The sequence below is a fragment of the Triticum aestivum genome, chromosome 4D, assembly GCF_018294505.1.
Source record: "Triticum aestivum cultivar Chinese Spring chromosome 4D, IWGSC CS RefSeq v2.1, whole genome shotgun sequence".
NCBI lineage: Eukaryota > Viridiplantae > Streptophyta > Magnoliopsida > Poales > Poaceae > Triticum > Triticum aestivum.
The window spans coordinates 83,118,308-83,139,836 of record NC_057805.1 but is presented as its reverse complement, the minus strand read 5'-3'; the positions used below and the strand labels follow the sequence as shown (position 1 = coordinate 83,139,836).

The window sequence follows — 21,529 nt, the reverse complement described above, 5'->3', positions numbered from 1 at the left end:
TTTTTTGTGGCATACTTTAAGAAATGTTTGTTGTGCATGCAAAATTTCATCACGAAATCACATTGGTGGAGGTCGTCGCAAAAAAAACCAAAATCAGAGCTTCAAAATGCGTTTGAAAGTGACATTTTCAGAGTATCGTTTTTGTTTTTTTACCATGCCTGCTTCCACCAATGTCATTTCATGACAAAATTTTGCATGCATAACAAACATTTCTTAAAGTATGCCACAAAAAATTTCAGAATTTTTTGGAATATTTTCTATTTTATTTATTTTACTGTTCATAGCAGGAGCATATGAACTCAGGTGTAGAAACTCCACGTCCGGAAAAGATTGGTGTTGGAGGTAGTGAGGGGTCGTCGTTTTATTTATTTCCGGGGAGATAGAGGAGTCCGCGGTTTGCGCCTGGAAACGGTTGAGTGTTAATGAAATGTCCTGCGTTTCGTTTTGTTCTTTTTTTTAAGGGAACACTCGTATTTCATTTAAGACACAGCAAGATCGCCGGTTACAGCACGGGATACATCATCACGGAAGTTCTCAAACCACTGGTTCGCTTTGTTCTAAGGATGTGATTTACGTCTAGAAATGGATGGGGGCTGGATACAGAACGTCGTGCTTTCACTCTGCTCTGTACGTTATAATTGTAATTGAATTGATGACATGACATGCATGCTGATGTGGACTACGTGCATGTTGAGAGAATGCTTTGTAGTGGGGATCAACTTCTTAAGAATGTAAAATACATAGAGTTCTCGCCTCTGTCTAAAAAAACATCTAAAAAAAATCTTCATCTTCATTTAAAAAAAAAGTAAATTACCACCACAGCCTACCAGTGAGTGCCACTTTGCATAACCCACCATCTGAAAAATACCAGAGGTCCTCACCTCCATCTAAAAATACATTTAAAAAATAATCCACACATTCATCTAATGTTTTCCAAAAGATTTCTCACCGCGGCCAATCAGCTTGCGCCATGTGACATAGCTGGTTGGCCGTCTTCACGCGTAGCTTAATGAGTTTACTTGTTTCATGTAGTCTACCAGTGAACTGTACTGTCTCATTCGGTTGCAGAACGTGCTTGTAGTAGTGAACTTCTCTAGATTTGCAAATTCGTAGTAGTACTTGTCAATGCTCGATTTGCAAACTGATACTAGTACTAGTGACAATGATTTGTATGAACTGCTTTGCTCAATGCAACGATGTTGATAACTGTTATCCTTCGGTCCATGTGGTTAACACAAGGGAAATGGTGGAAACAGTGGCATGGGCACAACTCGTAATAGGATTGTTCCTTTTATGATTGGAGCGAGAGAGAGTAGGATTGTATTTCATCCTAACCATGATTTCATAACCCAAGAACAACGTTTAATCAAGTCATTTACTATTAAAAAGTATATTCGGCACTTAAACTCGATCTACAGAAAAACAAAAGGCATTATGGTCATTTCAGCATGTTTCAGCATCAGCCGCACCTAATACAGCATCAACTACCAAATGACTGCATCTCAGCTTCAACCTTCCAGCCGCAGCTGGCAGCTACAGCTGCTCCTTCCAACGAGAGCCGTTGCAGCTGCAGCCGGAGAAGTTGCAGCCCGAACAAACACACCCTTAGTATTCACATTAGCAAACCTGACAAGTGATTGTACGAGTCCGGGTCTTTGTCGTGTTGGTCGCCGAATGGGGCGACGTGTTGAACGGGGCGCCTGTATCCCTTTATGTATGCAAGAGAGAATCTGAAAAGGTGCCAGAGTTACGCATCGCAAAAATCAGTTTCGCTCAAGTACTTTCGTTCGCAAAGTTTACCTCGAGAGCAAGACCGTTCCGTCGACACGCACCGTACGACGAGACGTGCACAGGCACTGTTCATCGATCAAGCAGTGTGCCTGCTCGCTAGCTTGTACGTGCCTATACACAGCTCCTGCGTGATTTGATCTACGGTTTAAAAACCAACACTTTCTGCGGTCGAAGAACGTGTGTGTTCTATTATTGTAATCTCTCTGTTAAGTGTAATTGTTAACACCTAATTATCATGCATGTATGCAACCAAATATCAGGTGTCATGATAAGACCCTATATGCAAGCAACCAAACAACACACAAAGTCGTATTTTACCCTATATTTCCTCAACCTGTCTCCACTCAGCCTGTCTCGTTTTTCTCCTCTCAACCAAGCCCTGCTTAGAAAGTAAACAAACACATCCATAGGCGTGGTGCATTAACTCTTAGCTTGTTTCTTGTTTTTTGACATGAATAAAGGAATCAATCAATAAAAGATGTAGGGCATGTATGCTTTCAGTGGCTTGAGACTACCTACCATGGCATGCATTGGTCATTTCATTGCATGTAATGATATTAATTAGCACATAAAACATTAAATTCTCTCGCGCGTTTTCTCCTCCGTCTTGGTCGCGGTGCATAACCTAAGATGACTAAGATTACCCATAGTGGGAGTAATATAGGTGGTAACATCACACTTATCTAGGCAAAATAGATGATGTGGCATGTAATTAATGAAAAAAGAGAGGCATGTGGTAACATAGCTAGCTACTGTAACATCACACATATCAAAAAAAGATGAGTCTAAATGAAGTGATGCATTGACACAACACATACGTTACTACCCACTGTGGAGGTAGTAACATAGACTGGTAACATATGCATGTTACTACTCTAAGTTACTCCCCACTGTGACAATGCACCGGTACGGAGGGTGTAGGCAATTTAATCATCGCAATTGAAGGATAGACTTGCATGGTAGTTGGCTATTTTAAGGGATCAAGGCATTAATTACATAATTAAAGGATAACCTTGGTCGCGCTTAGTTGGTTCTCCCAACTAACAAACCGGTCTAGAGTGTGTAATTTAATATGTTATCGTTACATAATTCTTTTCACCAAAAAATGTCTCTTTTCTTAAAAGAAAATAACTATAAAATAATAAGTAAAGGCTTCTATGTTATTATACATGTGACACTACCCACTATCGAATTACTAGTAACAGAAAATAGTAACAGATGCCAGCTAATAGTCTAAGAGCATCTCCAATTGTTCCCTCAAAAACCTCATGTGAAGAATCTTACGTTTAAGGGAGTGTGTTTAAGAGCATCTCTTGTAGAATTCTACGTTTCATCCTAAGTGTGTTTAAGCGCTACAACCACATGTGAAGAATTCTACGGTTTTCCCGTACGCAATCAAACGACCATACAAATCATATTGTAGTTTTTGAAGATGTCATGCCAAGAGCATCTCTAGTTGTTCCCACAAAACTTCATGTGAAGAAATCCTATATCTAAGGGCTAATGGAGTGTGTTTAAGAGCATCTCTAGTAGAATATTGTGTTTTATCCTACTCCGTCCGGTGAAAAGTGTACATATAGAAATTTTAGGACAAATTATAAAGTGGAGTAAAAATGGATTGAAAAGGTGCAAGTCATCATTTCTCTCATCTTTAATTACCCAACCCCCAATGAGCTACTATAAGTGCATATAGAAATTAAGAAGACCATGTGTATAATGTTATTGGTCTTGATTACCGTGTGATGAGAGAAAAATATTTTTTTTTACTCTAAAGTGCATTGCGAAGATAGAAATACACTCTTTTGTGAACAAATTTTAAACTCAAATATACACTTTTCACCGGACAGAGGAAGTAAGTGTGTTTAAGGGCTAAAACCCTATGTGAAGAATCCTATATTTTTTTTCTTCCCACGATCAAACAACCAAACTAGTCCGGCCTGTTGTAGTAATCGAGGATGCCATGCCACTTCATTCCTATGGTTTACAAGTCCACGAATCAGAGAGGCCCTAATTAAATTGCGGCTCGACGTGTACCAGCTGTGCCGGCGTTTAATTTGCAAGGGAACTTGCTACGAGTACTAGTGGTGTGGTACTCACCAGGTTAAAAAAAGAAGGGGTGGGACTTCACCACTAGTAGTATTAAGTTTTTTTAATCTAAACACATTTTATTTATTGATCATAGTATAAATACACTGAGATACAATTTAGGTCTGGATGGAGAAGCCACTGGTAGTATAAGTAGGCACGCCTAGTGGTAAGTCAGGCTAGCAGGGCCGAAGAGGAGAAGAACCAACTACGCCATCCACGCTCACGTCGCTCAGGAGTGAGAACACGAAGGCCGCCGGCCATGGCGTGCTTTCAGACGCGTCCAAGTGCTGCTGTTGTGGTCGTCGTCACCATGCTTCTGCTCCAGGCTTGCTATGAAGGCAGTCAAGGTATGTACCTTACGTACGTATATATAGAACTGCATGTTAATTCATCATCTTTTGGCTCACTAGTTTTGCTTCTTGTTTTTGCTAGCATCAGCATCTTCCTCGCTGCAGCTGCAGCTGCCTCGGCATCAGATGCGCAAGATGCTCAGCGTCAGTGCACCTTCCATGTCATCGAGCGGCGGCGGAGGGCGCTCGGCGGAGCCGTTGGAGCTGGAGGAGTGCTCAAAGGATCTCCTGGAGGTGTACCAGATCAACGCGCCGAGCATGGCGGGCGGCATACCGGCCTACAGCGTGGAGTTCACCAACACATGCATGGAATGTCTCGTGTGCGACGTCCATGTCGCATGCGGCGACTTCGCCTCAAATGATGTCATCGACCCGGCCAAGTTCCGCCGCCTCGGCATCAACGACTGCCTCGTCAACGACGGCAAGTCCATTGAGCCCAGCTTCCCCGTGTCGTTCCAGTACGGCAACTCCTTTCCGTACCCGATGACAGTCGCGTCCGCCTCCTGTGACTGTAAGTAGCTATGGCTAGGGTATCGGTGACGGATATAGCTATCTATTCTTGTCATGAATAAAATCAAGTAGATCTCGACGGGCGGCTGGTGGTCGGATCTTACTTTCGGAGCTACTGTGTTATCTATCAATGTAATGGCGCTGAGGAATATTTGAACCGAGTCCAATGAAAATTATCGTTGCTATGAAATGTTTGGGCCACCATTGCTAAGATCTCTACTTTGAGGTATCCAATTGCACCATATGTGGGCCACCATTTTGTCAGCATGGAGTTATTACAGCATAACAATTAGTTGAACTGATTGTGGTCTACGGACCATCTGATCATTCATTCCATGTCTGCTCTTTTCCTAGCTGCATGCAATCGTAATACTCATTATTTTTTTTAGAAAAGGAGGATGACCCCCGGCCTCTGCATCTGGGAGATGCATACGGCCACTTTATTGATTATTCTCGAGGACCGTACAAAGTATTACAACAATGTGCCTGAATCCACCATCTTGGCAACATATGCCGCTACTCCTATCCAATATGATGAGGAGGTGCTAGCTGGGCCACTACCCAAGCCACTCACCTAAGCCTAACATCAAAAGCCGGAAGCCGAAACTCATTCGGAAGCCCCAGCCGAGCCACATACCGGGTCTAGGGCACAATCCGGTCAGACGCACTCATGTGTCGTCGCCTCCATCTTTCACAGGTCTTCAGATCATATTGAGGCTTCTACCTTGTCTGGCCACTCTGCCATCGACGTCACCATGACGCCAGATAGCAACCTCCTCCTGCGCGAGCCCATCTCCGCGCATCGGACGCCGAGTCTCCACAGCGCCATGCCATCGATCTCCGCCGCCATCAATGTGTGAGATGAAGCACCGCTCCACCATCCCTCCAGCCAGCACTTGCTCCAAAACGATGCCCCCAGAAGGGAAAGCGATAGAACGCCATCATCATCCGATCCGGAAGACCCAGATCTGAGGTTTTCCCCTGAGCACCCCGAGCCTGATGGCGCAGACTGCCGACGATGCCTCGACCATCAGCAGTAACTCCACCAGACGAGCGTCGCCTACGTCGCCGCAGCCTCCAAGATGAAGCTGACCAGAATGCGTGTCGACACCGAACCCCTACCACTTCCACCGCCGCTTGAGCAGCCCCCGAGCAACGCCTTCAGAAAGGAGCACACCACCGTGGTGTCGTCGTTGCTTGGAACAGAGGGGTCTGAGGTTTTCACCTGAGCTCCTGGGAGGGGTGGAAGGAAGGAGGTCCTCTCCGAAGCCTCCAACGAGGGAAGCAACACCCAAAGGCACTGCCATCGGAGTGGCCGCCACGCCGGCCAAGAGATTCCCCCGGAACCCTTCCAGCCACCGGATCTGCAAGGCCAGCACCCAAGAACGGTGACCGAAGCCACCAAGGGCCGGATCCGCTACAGATCGGAGTAGATCGGGGTCGAGGACGAACATCACCATTGCCACCAACATCCAGCGAAGAACCGCCGCCGCAGCCGAAGCCCACCACCTCCCCGCCATCCACATGGCCAGGGAAGTGACCCACCTGTCCACGCCGGCGCCGCGTGCCACCAGCCAGGGCCGCCGCCATGGATCCGAGGCTCCCCGCCCGAGGAGGAGACGCCTGGATCCCCGCCGCCACCTTCACCAGTACCACGTGGCGGCACCGGTGAGTACCTCGGGCGGCGGCGGAGAGGGTCGAGCGGGAGAGGGGGCGGCGGCGGCGTTTAGGGTTCCGCCCGAGCCGCCCCTGCGGGGCGACGCGGGGGCGAGAGGGGTCAGCTTATAATAATACCTATGGGCATGTCATTGTAATACTCATCATGGTTTGTTTTGCAACATGTTGTGCGTTGTTACTGCTTGATAATGCTGTCTCTCTATATTTGTTTCTTAGTTTATCTAGCTTTCTTTTGCTTCTTTGTTCCGGGGCTTTTGCTCACGATTAGTTTGTATTTCGAACTAGTGTTCCATTATGCAATATAGTGGAACTCGACTCCAATTCGGGAGGCGTATCAAAAAATATATCAAACCCAATCCTATAAAGTGGTTCGATAGTACCGGGAGAAAATCTTCGGATGTACAGGGGCTTAGTGAAATTCATAATAAGATTGGGTAGGGTGTGAATTTGAATAAGTTAGTCTTAGGGTCAGTTCTGTGGATACTCGGCGTGAACCTTCAATTCACCAGAAGACCCAGAAAGTACAAACGATGATCTTGATGAGGACAACGACTAGAAAAGTTGTTTGTGGGAATCACAAACCTCTTCACTTGTAGCCAAATCTGGTAGGCATTAAGAGCACATGCTATACTTGTATAGCTTAATGAAACCTTAGTCCTCTCAGTGGTTCTGTCATAAATCATCAAAACTAACTAGGGTATTATGGAGATGCACTTTGAACTTTCCGGTCTATTACATTACCACATTTTAAATCTCCCTAGCAAATCTACACTTTCAACACTTCCATAACTAATTGAGAAGTCTTGCAGATGGTCTACTATTCAACTCATGTGAGCGTAGTGACATAGCGTGATTGAAGCACTCACATACACACTCGTGTAAGCTCTTCGTTGGAGCGATATAGAAGTTGGGGATAAATTTTTTTTTTTGGAAAAGGAGGCTCACCCCGAGCCTCTGCATCTGAAAAATGCATGCAGCCATCTTATTAAAAAGTATGAGTAAAAACAAAGTCTGAACTCCATTACATCTCACAATCAGAGCAAATAAAAATGAAAACTCATTGCCACAACTGGCAAGATAATAGGAGTAGAACACTAGACGCCTATCCTATTATGAGACCGTCATCCAAACCGGTTGAATAAAATAGCCTGTGCTACCATCTTCCACTGGTTGCACCCCGTAATCAAAGGCTCCCTGGAGATAATACTTCCCGAAATTGTGCTTCAACTAACATTGTACACTTGCACGAGACCCCAGCACCAACAACCAGTCTGCCCGGGTCTTCATGAGTCTCTTTCGGTGGGAGCACCCACTGCTTAGTTGTGATGATGAAGCGCCACAGATTTTGCACGAGTATTTGACAAACAACTACCACATTAGGGGTTGCCGTCCCACAGAACTACCACATTCAAAAAAGTGACTGATAACTACCAAAATTTTCTAATTTTGTGACTAAAAACTACCACTTTTAAAAAATGGTAAGTTTAGACGTATGGCATGCGGGACCCACCCGTCAGGGCTGTCGTGGCGGCAAAGTCAACTCTGTTTATTTTGACCGTTACATTGACCGTTATTACAAGTGGGGCCAACCTGTCAGCATGACCCTTCTTCTTCCTCCTCCTCTCTCTGGCATTTCCTCGAACACCTTGTGTGCATCCGGGCTTGAGCTCCGAACTCCTCCATGGTGACGCCCCGGCGCAGCACATCACTGGCGTTGGTTGGGGATAGGAACGGCGGCGCAACCAAGGCGGCTGGAGTTGTGGAAGCGGCCGTCGAAGCTGACGGAATTTCCTCCGAGGCCGTCGGCGCCACCACCCGACGCAGCTCCTCGATGATGGTCTCCTTGAGGATTTTGTGCTTGAGCAACTCGGTGCGCAGGCGGGACTCTCGCTCTTGCAGCTCCTCGACGAGGCGCGCGAGCTTGGCGGCATCCGGCGTCGTGGCCTCGCGCGCTGGCTGCAACTGCGCGGAGGACGGGAGGTAGGCAACGAAGAGCCCCAGGAGCTCATGTGGTAGCTCGGACCAAGGCCGATGCTTGAGCGTGCGCGTGCGTTGCCGTTTAATTCTTTGATCAAGAATTTAGTGGCCAATGCTTGAGCGTGCGCGTGCGTTGTAGGTTCGTGCGAGTACTAGCTAGGTTGGTTTGTGCGTGCCGGTGGCCGTGGTCACCGGCAGAGGTGACCTCGCCAGAGTGATGCGAGGGGGAGAGGCGGTCGCCGGAGTGGTTGGGCAGCTCGGGCTCTCCCGATCCAGACGGGATCGAGGCATGGGGAGAGGTGAGCGCAGGCGGTTGAGGACGGCGGAGGTGCCTTGCGAGTGCACACGAGGTGTTCGAAGAAATGCCAGAGAGAGAGAGAGAGAGAGAAAGGAGGAAAAAGAAGAGTGATGCTGACAGGTGGGCCCCACTTGTAATAACGGTCAACATAACGGTCAAAATAAACAGAGTTGACTTTGCCACCACGTCAGCCCTGACGGGTGGGTCCCGCATGCCATAAACGTGTTTAAATCATCTAAACTGACCATTTTTTAAAAGTGGTAGTTTTTAGTCACGAAATTAGAAATTTTTGGTAGTTATCAGTCACTTTTTTGAATGTGGTAGTTCTGTGGGACGGCAACCCCTAATGTGGTAGTTTTTTTGTCAAATACTCGATTTTGCACAGTTCATTATTACTACATGATGCCCATCTACAAGTTCCCTTCCACACAGAGCAAAAATCATTCTCGTCTTCAATATATTGTTTTGTGTTCCGACCGCAACCTCTGCTAGATTCCACCCAAAGACAAAAACCTTTTGCAAGACTAGCACCTGCCAAATAAAATTCCAAATCTTAATTACGCCCTTTTCCTGAAAATAGACTCCCTTCGCCTTGCTTCACAAGTTTAATGTGATCACACATTCCCAACTTATAGGCTCTATCTATGCACTAAGAAATACTCCTTCGTTCCGAAATATAAGTCTTTTTAGACATTTCAAATGAACTACAACATACGGATGTATGTAGACATATTTTAGAGTGTTGATTCATTCATTTTGCTCCGTATGTAGTCACCTATTGAAATCTCTAGAAAGATTTATATTTTGGAACGGAGGGAGTATATCCCTGTTTTCTCCGGATGCCAAGTAGTATATTCCTTAGTACAGCTCCAACATCATGTGGGAGAAAAATGCTCCGAATAAACCAATCATCACCGGTCCCACCTATGTCTTCAACTGGCTTACCCAGTGAAGACACGAACGCAAACTCAAATTTCACCAATCCATCATCTGGTTATCATGCCAAATTTTGTACTTTTGAAACCTGATCGGATCCGTCAAATCATAACATGTTTTTTTATCAGAAACCATAACATGTTTTAGTAGAGCTAGGCCATGCTCCACACCCTGCTGCAACAACGAAGACACCGTCGGGAAATTAAGCCGTGGCCAGAGTATATACCATTTGGAAAATGTTTGGCCTTCAGAACACTAGCACATGGACTCTCATTGAATAAGCCTGTAGTCTTGTCTTGCACGCAATGCTTGGTTGGATGACCGTAAATCAACAAACCGCCAAAATGATTTAGTAAAATTATGTTCTCCCATGCAAGTGAATTTACTTTGCAACACAACCATGGCAAGGTGAGTGGGCGACCATCATGTCATTCGATTTTGCTAATCATTCACAGCTTTGCTTTGTAATTTGGTGCATGTAAGTCACATTATTTGTCTTTTTTCATTAGCTTTGGTCTTTAGTTGGAGTAAAAAAATTGAGGGAAAACAATGTCATGGCTAGCTTTAGTGATTATTAAATAACGTTTACATCGTCCACAAGTCTAGCATATAAGCCACTAGGGAATCATCGTCCCAAATACAAGATAAATTATTAAAAAAAAACTATGCTTAGCTAGCTCATGAGCTACACCATTAGACAATAGTGCATGAACTTGACCTTCCCAATTGCTAACACCCAATCCATAATCCCAGATGAGACCAAAGGATTTATTTTCTACTCCCTCTGTAAACAAATATAAAAGCATTTAGATTACTAAAGTAGTGATTTAAATGCTCTTATATTTCTTTACGGAGGGAGTAGCAATGTAACACATACAGCATGCAGTAGCCGGGGCTGTTATAGTGTATATGAGAAGGAAGCAAGTAGATATGGTGAAAACAATGTGGAACAAAGATAAACGCACACATGGGGATGTAGCTCAAATGGTAGAGCGCTCGCTTTGCATGCGAGAGGCACGGGGTTCGATCCCCCGCATCTCCATATTTCTTGTTTTCACTTTGTCCCCATATTTTTCCTTTTTGAGTACTCTTTCTTTTTCTTGATATAAGCTGTGTCCATGTTTTTATCAGAACAAAAAAGACCACCTCTGGAAGTCTACATTAGCCACAGAACACATACGCAAAGCTTCACTGCCATTTCCTGGACGACGATCTAGCGATGTAAGTGGCAAATAAATGACGTCCGCAATCCCGTTTAGTTAGTTTTTGCTAGCTTGAGGGTTCATTTTTCTCAAACAAACAAAAAACCTTTTTGAACTATCATATCATAAGTGAACTTTAAACAGGATTAAACAGGACCCGGTTGACATCCCTACGACGAGCTAACACGAGCGTTTGTGGCGGTGAGAAATGGAGGGTTTTTTTAGCCGAAACCGTAGAAGAATCGTTCTACGGTATTTTATATATAATGGAGATTATTTTGGCCACACGATAGCAAGATATAACAATTTACGGCTGCCATATTGCAGTAAGCAGTTCTTTTCCATGGTCAGGGTATAGCTATGCTCGTTCGCGGGAAGGCCGGTTCATCCCTATCCCCAGATAAAACAACGTGGATTTATAAGTAGAGAAATAACGAACGCCTCACAATGATCATCTGGTCCGTATCAAACTGAAACAAATTAACATTTTCACAAGGCCATGGTTTATTTCTCTGGTTCTCGTTACCGGGGGAAAAAAAGTGTCAACATGTGGCGCAGGACACCCGAAGCCCGTCGTATCTGAACCATTGCGAATGCGATGTGGTGCCCTTCATCCGCTCCCCGCCACAACTCGCATGAACACAACCGCACCTCAAAACTCCTCCGTAACCTCTACCTGTGCTCATTCCTCGGAAGTACTGCACGGCTGCCGCCTCATGGCGGCATCCACAGCGTCGTCTAGCCCCTTGACGGCCTTCCTCCATCGGCACGACGCACGGAGCCAACGCCGCGCAAGGTTCGTCGTCGCGGCAAGCACGGCGGACGCCGAGCCATCCCCAGAGGCTACAGCGGCGGCGGCGTCGTCGACAGCAGGGCCGGGGAAGAAGAAGACGGTGGACACGAGGATACACTGGTCTGACCCGGACGAAGGGTGGGTGGGAGGAAAGGCGAAGAAGGAAGGCGACGGCCGCAAGGACGAGCCGATGGGGCGACGATTCGCCGACCTCATCAACAACCCGTCCGAGTCACACTACCAGTTGAGCTCAGTCTAACAGAATTCACCCTACGTCCCTTTGTCCATCTTGCCTGAAACTGACTACACCAAGATTACTCTGGTATAAACCAGGTTCTTAGGAATAGCGCCTGGCGCGGACTTGGAGGAGATCAAGGCGGCGTACCGGCGGCTGTCCAAGGAGTACCACCCAGACACGACGAGGCTGCCGCTAAAGACGGCGTCGGAGAAGTTCATCCGGCTCCGGGAGGTGTACAAGGTGCTGAGCAAGGAGGAGAGCCGCCGCTTCTATGACTGGACGCTGGCGCAGGAGGCCGAGAGCCGCCGGCTGCAGCAGCTCAGGTCCCGCCTCGAGGACCCCTACGAGCTCGACCTCCAGAACTACGAGCCCGTGCCCGACACGGTGGATCGCCTTGGCGGGAAGAACATGGAGCTCAGCGACCAGGCCATGACAGCCCTCGCATTCGACATCGGCATCATCATCTTCAGCATCTGCTGCATCATCTACGCCCTCTTCTTCAAGGAGCAATACTGATAGAACAGAAAGATGCTGTATAGTAGTACTGGACTACAGACACGAATGGTATAGTATATGCAAGGTAATAGCAGATAATATGTCATATAGCATATGATGTAACATGAAATACAAGCTAGGAATCACTCATAGGTATTATCTCAACAATCCTATAATTTTGTCCAAAACTTGGATGTTTGAGTGAATGATCTCTTCACTTTATTAGGGCAACAAGTATGTAAATCTAAAATACCAAGGTGCTAAACAGGACAACCTTGTCGTGCTATACTACTCTTTTATCTCTGGTCAAAGTGAATGGAGAACAAAAAGAGGAGGCAATCTCAGGCGTATAGTTGAAACTATTGCCTGAGAAGGGTCATTCATCTTTCAGAATCGTCGCACTCGATGATCTTGACAACAGAAGAATCACCGATCTTTTCAAAAATAATCACCCTGTCGTATGGCTTTATTATGCCGACTGACCGGCCATAGTTCAGTGCAAGTTTTATCCCGTATTCTTCCTTGGTGAGCCCACCAGTTTCAGCCTGTTAGAGATCAAAAATATTAAGCTTGGACTTAGAAAGTTAATAGCTGTAATAAGAAAGTTCAACGCAACTCTCAGATAGTTGCTCCGTAGATCTTCAAACAAAAAGCATCCGGAGCCACCATATATGCTTAACATTGGAAATAACAGAACTTGCCCTGGTATCACCAAGTAAGAAGTGCATACATACCTCGTCAGTACTCCCCATCAAAGGGTAGACACCTCTCACAGAAAAACATTGCCTCGCCTGTAACGGTCAGTAAGTGTAAGTTTACGGATTCCTTTAAAGAAAAACACATACAGATAGATAGATAGATAGATAGATAGATAGATAGATAGATAGATACGCCTGTTACTTACCTGTGTCGTGCCATAAGAACGCCACTTCGATGGATCAGAGCCCTCGCGTGGGAACACAACTGCTAAAACTGGCATTGGGGCCCTGTATTTAGCAATTAACCTGCAGAAGACGATGCATCAAGTAAAGTGATAGCATATTTGCATGACAGAAACATGTCTAATCAAGTGCTGATCTTGTGCAGTATAGAGCACCTAGCAGCTCTCCCCGAGAAGGTGAACACAACAATTGCAGCAGCTTTTACTTTCATTGCAGAACGAACCTATGTGTACACAAAAGATCGCTATTAAAGATCTATAACAATAGAATATGTCCTGCTTAATGATTTAGAAGTATTTACCGCTGATGATGCCACAGATTCTTCATGGGCCATTGGTTCACCTACATGCCTCACTACTTTCTTGAAGTGAAGTGACTGGTTATACACGGTCTCAGCCTAGAAGAATGGTTTATCATTGATCAGCCAGTCAATTTAGATGAGTTTACAATTATTATTACTCCCTCTGATCCAAAATAATTGACGCAGCTTTAGTATAACTTTAGTGCAAAGTTGCACTAAAGTTGCATCAATTAATTAGAGAGTACTTTATTTGAGAAAATATTATTTCACAAGTTATTATTGAATGAGGTAGGAACGTACTTCTGCACATATTCTGCCCACAGTGCGCACAGCGTCAACAGGATACTGCCCTCGAAGTGTCTCCGCACCGAGCAAAATGCCATCAGTTCCTGCAATGAGAGCAGTATACGAAATAAGTACCTACAAATATGACCAGTTCTAAGAACAGTGCAGGTTTACAGACCATCTAGGACAGCATTTGCAACATCAGTAGCTTCTGCGCGAGTAGGGCGCAGATTGTCAATCATGCTGTCCACAACTCTAGTAATGATCACAGATTTGCCGGCCATGTTGCATTTATGAATACCAGTCTTTTGGGACATGAACACCTGAAGAGCCAAAACTGTAGGTTATGAAATGAAGCAACAATGAAGGAATCCACTGATATTAAAGTATCTGCTGCCTAAAACAGCTAGATCAGTTAGTTTTAACTTTAAACTGATAAGAACATAAATAGTAACTTTTGCACCATAAGAACAAAGATATTCTTGTACAGACATTTCTGTACTACTCCCTCCGTCCCAAAATGTAATAGCATCATAGTGTCAAAAATGATAACTAGTACTATCATTTCAAGGCAACACACCACCGTGAGTGGAAATGATTAGACACATATCTGAGAACACTTAGGGTTTACAAGGTGCAAAAATTGGGTATTTTGAGGAAGACCAAAATTTACTCTCTCTGGTGGGAGGTCAATTCCCAGGTCTCCTCGCGATATGATGATACCATCCGCCTCTTGGAGAATTTCATCAAAATGTTCCAAACCCTAGAAAGAAATAAAATACTGCACGATGAAATTAATCATAATATAATAGTAAAACAAACAGAACAGTATCATCATAAAAACGATTGTTACCTCAGCATTTTCAACCTTCGCATATATCTGTGTGTCTTGAAGATCATGAGATTTTAAAAAGGCTCTAAGCTGCACAAAAAATATATTTGAGGATCAGCAGTGTTCCCCCAGCTAACTAAGCTTCTATTCAATTGACTGGCAATTGATTCATATTTGAAGTCTAAACTGTAGATACATACAAGAGCTCATTCATGAAATCCCATCTACTCAATTGACTGGCAATTTGCATCACTAAGCTTCTAAGAATCTAATTTCTGTTGAGTGCACATAAGAGCATGAAAAGCCTCTAAACAAGCTATTACAGAAACCATGGAAAGGAAATCATCAAGAAGCAGGTGTGTGAATAACTATATGTATGATTCAGGTGCAAGAGTGGACGATTCAGAAAAGAAAACTCACCTCCCTGACATCCTCAGAAGAGCGGGTATGGGAAAGCGATATAATGTCAACACTGTTTTGCAGCCCCCATGTTGATATGACCTGTTGTAGGAAAAAAAAGTGCTTAGGATGACCTGGAAGATGTGAACTTATAAAACAGCATCGACAAATATGTATTTTACGTGCAAGCAATCTTGAAATAAACTATTTCCTCTATTTTCTTTTACTTGTTTTGGATTTGGACAGAGCCTCCAACAGACTAATAGATACTCACTCCGTTCACAATTATAAGATGTTTTGGATATTTTAATATGGACTACATACGGATTGAAATGAGTTAACAAACACACTTAAACATGTCTACATACATCCGATTTAGAACAAAGTTAGAATATCTTATAATAGTGAACAGAGGGAGTACCTTTTAACACTTGTTCTATTTTATCAAAATATGATTAAAAAATGATGGCATTGAGTTTTTGTGATGTGTCTAAATATTTGTGTGGACATTGGTTGTCAAAGTTTTAGAGTGCTGATTGCACACATTCAAGGACGGCAAGTAAAAGAGACAAAAGAGGAAGCAAGTTGAACTTCCAAAGAACGTTATTTAACAAATCCTCAACCGCAACTAAAGATCAACAATAGCCAGAAAGAAGCAAGTTGCCATTGTATTTACTATTTTATCCAACATGGGATCAGAACAGATTGTTTGGTTTGTGCAGCGTTTTAACTTGTAACGCGTGACTCATGAGTGGTCTCTTCCACTGAACAAGTCATACCTTTATACCATTAAATATTGGTAAGAAAAAAACTCTAACAGAGAAAAACAAACACAAAACATAGTTGGGGACCTTATATTACTACAAAAAGTAGCTAGTCGAAATATTTTGTACAGGAAAACATAGCGATAGATTTATGAGAGTGTATATCTGAGTAGTGTTGTACAGAAACTCAGAAGTAGTGCACATTACCTGTTTATCATATTCACTCAAAGTGGGCATACTGATATGTACTTGTGAAACATGTAGAGTGAAAATGGGCCCCGACAGTGTAGCTGTGTTCTTCACGTAACAAATCACTTCTGCACCAGAAGTCTCCGTAACCTGTAGATTATAGTATATAAGGACATGTCAATATTTGAAAATGTCACATATATGAGGAGAATCTAAGAATTCACGTACTTCAAGCCATAGAGATGTTGTTTCACTTCCTGTGAAAAGATATTGACCAATGAAAAGAGTATCACCCTTCTTCACAACCTGAACTCAAGGAATGAGAACAAAGTCAAATATGCAATTCCAAATTGTGAATTTCAGAAATAGCAGAAATTTTACAACCAAGTACTTTCACCAGCACAATAGAGAAGTCAAATAGATTTTGTTTGTTGCATAAAATCTATTAATTTTACTTTAATGCCAACATGTAAGTGGTGGTTGCACAGAGCAAAAGGAACCTAGCGACCTATAAATGCATGGAGATAAACATAATTCAAATAATGCATTATAATACTTCATATCCTGATTATTAATTTTATTATTCACTTACTTTTGCAAGATCGCCAAATTTAATTGGTAGGATATCAGCCGAAGGAGCTTTAGAAAGATCTGGTGTTATTGTGACATGATTCCCCCCTATCAACTCGATTGCTCCACCAGTTGAATTGTGAACCTGAATTTCTGGACCCACTGTATCCAGCATTATCTATGAATATTCAGATGAAATTAGATGCTGACATCATATGACTCTTAGCATCAATCTTAAGAGCATCACCATAGAAGCTTATATGAAGACAATGTACAAAGACAAGCCAAAATAAGATACTGAAATGGTATGAACATAAATAAGTTTCTAAATTTTAACTATGACAAAATATTGAACAATGGCAACATGCGAGCAGACGGTTGCTGCCTCAAGTCACAGGTACTGAAGATACATTTAAAGTTAACTGAAGGAATATATTTGACCAATGAGCAAATACCGAAATATAAAGGCATCTCCAAATACCGTACATATCTGAATGCATATATTTAACAGTATATATCTCAAGGTGGAAAAGCTAGCTAGGTTTAGCATTTCCCCAATAAACCATTTTTCGTAAGTGAAGGCTTTTCATATAACAAAGCAAATATGCACACGGAACTGAAATGTGGAACTTGGGAAGATGCAGATTTAGAGTATGGTCCATATGTTAGAAAAAAGTTCTGCAAAGTTTACATATGCAGCATCATGAAATAACTAAGCATGGAAAATTAAAGTACAGACTGGAGGATAAAAGTTACCACACAAACCAACATAATGTTGAGGTGACCGCACGTACCGATAGAAGACGTGTTGTGCATGTAGAAAGAATTAACATATGCGCACATGCCCATTACTAAAACATTCCCCAAATGTTCAATGCTTACTGCTAAAAACATAATTGAAACAAATAAAAACACATTCATGAGCCGCACTGTCTCTTATCAGGAAAACATTGTTGCAGACCCAGCGCCAACCAGGGTGATGGAAGAGCAACAGGTCATAAAACAATGTTATGGAATCTGGATGCAGTAGCCTTCGTCAACGACACCGTTTTAAAGCGGAGCATTGTTACTATCATCAGAAACACTATTACGGCAAAAGTGAATCAAAACAAACAAACCATAATAAGTCCTACAAAAACAATAAAAGTGTGAAGCATGACTCATACATAGGGTATTCACTAGGTTACTCGACTGGCCCATTACCTTATAGCAATTATAAAGAACTCGACCTTGTAACCGGCTTTTCATTTTAAACTCTGGACTTGTATGTCTACATTGATATAGCATCAAAATAAATATGTAACCCATATTGTCAAAACTATATCACTGGCTACTGCTCAGACTTCGTGAGCACGACCGGTAAGTGACGTGAATAATCAACAAGATTCAGACTACAGATCTGCAGATCCAAATTCAATCCATGAACCACCGAATCAATACTTGCTCAGTTGCTCTACTATCATACAGTAACGCAGGTGATCAGCTGATCACAAAGGATATTTTCTTTTCTTTTTTCCTTTATGAGGAAGCAAATAACTGAAGGTTGCGACAATTTTTATTTCCCAGTTCTCAATCTCCAAGAATAACTTGCGTATCAAAAGATACATATCAACATTTACAGATAATTCATTAAATCAACTTACAGGACATAACTTCTTCACATTCTGTGCGGCTTTCCTCAGATTGTCAAGGGTCTCCTGATGATAAGTAGCATCCTTCCAAGAGAAATCAAACCGCGCAACTGCAAAAATGAAAACATACACAGATCATTATGATAATTATTATCATCATAACAAAAGCAGAAAAATCATGACTGGCCCATTGCACTAAATCCAGCTGTTTAAAAGGAAACGGTCGTTAAACCTGACATCCCAGCAGTGAGGCATTCTTCAATCACTTCGACTGAGTGCGAGTTGGGCCCAAGCGTCCCAACAATCTTAGTGAGGGATGGGAAAACTTTCTGCAAAAGAACGCAGGCAATGTATAAGGGTCGCAATCCAACATCCTGAAAACGAAACCAAAACTGTCTCCATTTCGTTGCCTCCCACTTGCCAATAGAGGATTCGATTTGCAATTAGAAAATCAGACGACCTTCACAAAATCATGACAGCACATTTTGGTCGCACGCAACAGTAAAAAAAACAAAAACAAATCCCCAATCCCGCACGATCGCTCCCGTTGGAGACACGGGTCATTTACATTCTGACGAAACGGATCACCGGTATTTCCGCCACGCCCGTTCGCCCCCGCCTCTCTGCGCACCAAATCGGATCGAGACAACCAAACACACGCACACATACATCGTGAACCACATCCAGAGGAAGAAGCCCGAATCCACCCACAAGCACCACGGATACGCAGAGTTCGAGATCGGTGGAGAGAGGATGGGAGAAATGGTGGAGGGGGGAGGCGCTTACGGGCTTGGCGGGGGCGAGGACGGAGGCGAGGCGGACGGGCTCCTCGAGGAGCATGTGGTTGCCGCCCTGCATCTCCTCCGGGGGCGGAAGGTCGCGGTAGGCCTGGGAGGGATCTGCCTAGGGTTTTGCCTCCCTCGGATGTGACACGATGCGATCGAGTCTAGCTCCGAGCGGGCAAAGCGAGAGGAAGACGAGGCGGGGCCGCGAGGGGAGGAGAGGAGATCGAGAGCGAGGCGTGGGGAGAAAGAAAGGAAAAAAGAACAGCAGACGTGGCATTTCGATCTCGCTTTGTTTAATAAAACATCTCTTTGACGGTTTGAAGCGACAAAATGTGGCGTCGATGACAAGGGTGGGACCCTCGCGGAAGGGCCTGCCGTGCCGAGACCGGGTTGGTCAGGCTGGTTGTAATGAAGAGTATCATATATGGCTGGTCGTAATGCTAGTATTATAGTCGGTATCATACACTAATACTGTATCGTAGCGTTTCGTTCGAGGAAAGAATTAATTGGATCGATCTCGTGCAACCGTGGGGCTTCTCTGTACCGAGCCCTCGGCGGCGGCTCGCCCCCAATCCACCCCCTCCATAGGCGGCGGCTCGCCCCTGATGTCTACTACGCAATTTTATTCTTGTAGACATGTGTTGGACCTCTAAGCGCAGGGTTTTGTAGGGCAGTAGCAATTTTCCCTAAGTGGATGACTTAAGATTTATGAATCCGTGAGAGGTGTAGGATGAAGATGGTCTCTCTCAAACGACCCTGCAACCAAATACAAAAAATCTTTTGTGTCCCCAACACACCCAATACAAATGGCAAATTGTATAGGTGCACTAGTTCGGCGAAGAGATGGTGATAAAAGTGTAATATGGATGGTACAAATATATTTTTATAATCTGAATAAATAAAAACAGCAAGGTAGCAAATAGTAAACGGGCACAAAAAGGTATTGCAATGCTTGAAAATGAGGCCTAGGGTCCGCATTTTCACTAGTGCAATCTCTCAACAATGCTAATATAATTGGATCATATAACCATACCTCAAAGTGCGATGAAGAATCATTCCAAAGTTTCTATCTAGAGGAGAATATAAGAATAAATTGTTTGTACGTTACGAAACCACCTCAAAGCTATTCTTTCCGTTCGATCTATTCAAGAGTTTGTACTAAAATAACACAAAGCTATTTTTTCCGTTTGATCTATCCTAGAGTTCGTACTGAAATAACACCAAAGCAAATTCATATTCATAATACTCAATCTAACACAAAAAACTTCAAAGAGTGCCCCAAGATTTCTACCGGAGAAACAAAGACAAGAACATGCATCAATCCCTATGCATAGATTACCCCAATGTCACCTCGGGAATTCGCGAGTTGAGTGCCAAAACATATATCAAGTGAATCAATACGATACCCCATTGTCACCACGAGTATTCAATTGCAAGACATATATCAAGTGCTCTCAAATCCATAAAAGTATTCAATTCGATAATAACGAAATCTCAAAGGGAAAAACTCAATTCATCACAACAAGATAGAGAGGGGAAAACACCATATGATCCAACTATATTAACAAAGCTCGCGATACATCAAGATCGTGACATCTCAAAAACACGAGAGAGAGAGAGAGAGAGAGAGAGAGGGAGAGAGATTAAACACATAGCTACTGGTACAAACCCTCAGCCCTGAGGGTGGACTACTCCCTCTTTATCGTGGTGGCCGCCGGGATGATGAAGATGGCCACCGGTGATGATTCCTCCCTCCGGCAGGGTGACGGAATGGGGTCTAGATTGGTTTTCGGTGGCTACAGAGCCTTGCGGCGGCGGAACTTCTGATCTAGGTTAACCCTTGATGGTTTCTCTATTTATATGACTTTTTTGGCGTTGGTTCCACGCTAAGATGGGCCTCAAGGTGAGCACAACCCACCGGGGCAAGCCAGACCCACCAGGCGCGCCCTGGTGGGTTGTGCCCTCCTCGTGGCTCTTCTGGCCCTCCCACGAAGCTTCGGGGGTCTCTTTTGTTCCAAAAAAAATCGTCAAAAAATTTCAGCTCATTTGGAGAACTTTCATTTCTGCAAAAAAAAACACCACGGTAGTTCTGCTGAAAACAGCGTCAGTCCGGGTTAGTTTCATGCAAATCATACCAAAACCATATAAAATTGTTGTAAACATGGCATGAATACTTCATAAATTATAGATACGTTGGAGACGTATCAGCATCCCCAAGATTAATTCCTACTCGTCCCCGAGTAGGTAAAGGATAAAAGAAATAATTTATGAAGTGTGAATGCTAGCAAAGTGCATAAGTTTGATCAATAATAATTTCAATCACTTTTCCTAGCATCATAACAGCAACTCTTTCTCATAAAACTTATCATGATAAAGTAGCAATTGAAAATGGAATTTTTGTTGTGGAATGCTACCTATCATATTCATCATAAACTCTTTTCTTTTGTAGCATGGACATTTGAACTTTTATATGGTTC

At 43.6% G+C, this 21,529-nt stretch overlaps 3 protein-coding genes and 1 non-coding gene across 6 annotated transcripts; 3 read left to right on the top strand and 1 right to left on the bottom strand.

Moving 5' to 3' along the window:
* The first annotated feature begins 4,018 nt into the window (after nt 1–4,018).
* Nucleotides 4,019–4,943, top strand: LOC123099688 (TPD1 protein homolog 1B-like). 2 transcript variants are annotated; one of them, XM_044521799.1, is made up of 2 exons: nt 4,019–4,226; nt 4,318–4,943. In XM_044521799.1, the coding sequence occupies exons 1-2, from the start codon at nt 4,139–4,141 to the stop codon at nt 4,746–4,748; spliced, it is 519 nt and encodes a 172-aa protein (XP_044377734.1). In that variant the 5' UTR covers nt 4,019–4,138; the 3' UTR covers nt 4,749–4,943. The 2 variants fall into 2 exon arrangements, with proteins under 2 accessions (XP_044377734.1, XP_044377733.1); XM_044521798.1 differs by having other exon boundaries at nt 4,036–4,226; nt 4,312–4,943.
* A 5,653-nt stretch (nt 4,944–10,596) lies between these two features.
* On the top strand, nt 10,597–10,669 carry TRNAA-UGC (transfer RNA alanine (anticodon UGC)). The gene has a single exon. It is a non-coding gene; the product is annotated as a tRNA-Ala (tRNA).
* A 776-nt stretch (nt 10,670–11,445) lies between these two features.
* On the top strand, nt 11,446–12,641 carry LOC123096358 (NAD(P)H-quinone oxidoreductase subunit T, chloroplastic). The gene is made up of 2 exons (XM_044518066.1): nt 11,446–11,865; nt 11,956–12,641. The coding sequence occupies exons 1-2, from the start codon at nt 11,465–11,467 to the stop codon at nt 12,374–12,376; spliced, it is 822 nt and encodes a 273-aa protein (XP_044374001.1). The 5' UTR covers nt 11,446–11,464; the 3' UTR covers nt 12,377–12,641.
* Nucleotides 12,435–19,322, bottom strand: LOC123096357 (pyruvate kinase 1, cytosolic). Of its 2 annotated transcripts, none has more exons than XM_044518064.1 (16): nt 19,054–19,322; nt 18,500–18,596; nt 18,280–18,377; nt 16,659–16,814; nt 16,295–16,372; nt 16,085–16,216; nt 15,135–15,215; nt 14,736–14,804; nt 14,514–14,645; nt 14,061–14,205; nt 13,898–13,986; nt 13,598–13,693; nt 13,452–13,519; nt 13,260–13,359; nt 13,090–13,146; nt 12,435–12,900 (listed from the first exon to the last, which is right to left on the bottom strand). In XM_044518064.1, exons 1-16 carry the CDS (start codon nt 19,123–19,125, stop codon nt 12,736–12,738), a joined length of 1,635 nt encoding a protein of 544 aa, XP_044373999.1. In that variant the 5' UTR covers nt 19,126–19,322; the 3' UTR covers nt 12,435–12,735. The 2 variants fall into 2 exon arrangements, with proteins under 2 accessions (XP_044373999.1, XP_044374000.1); XM_044518065.1 differs by having other exon boundaries at nt 14,556–14,645.
* Between the last annotated feature and the right edge of the window lie 2,207 nt (nt 19,323–21,529).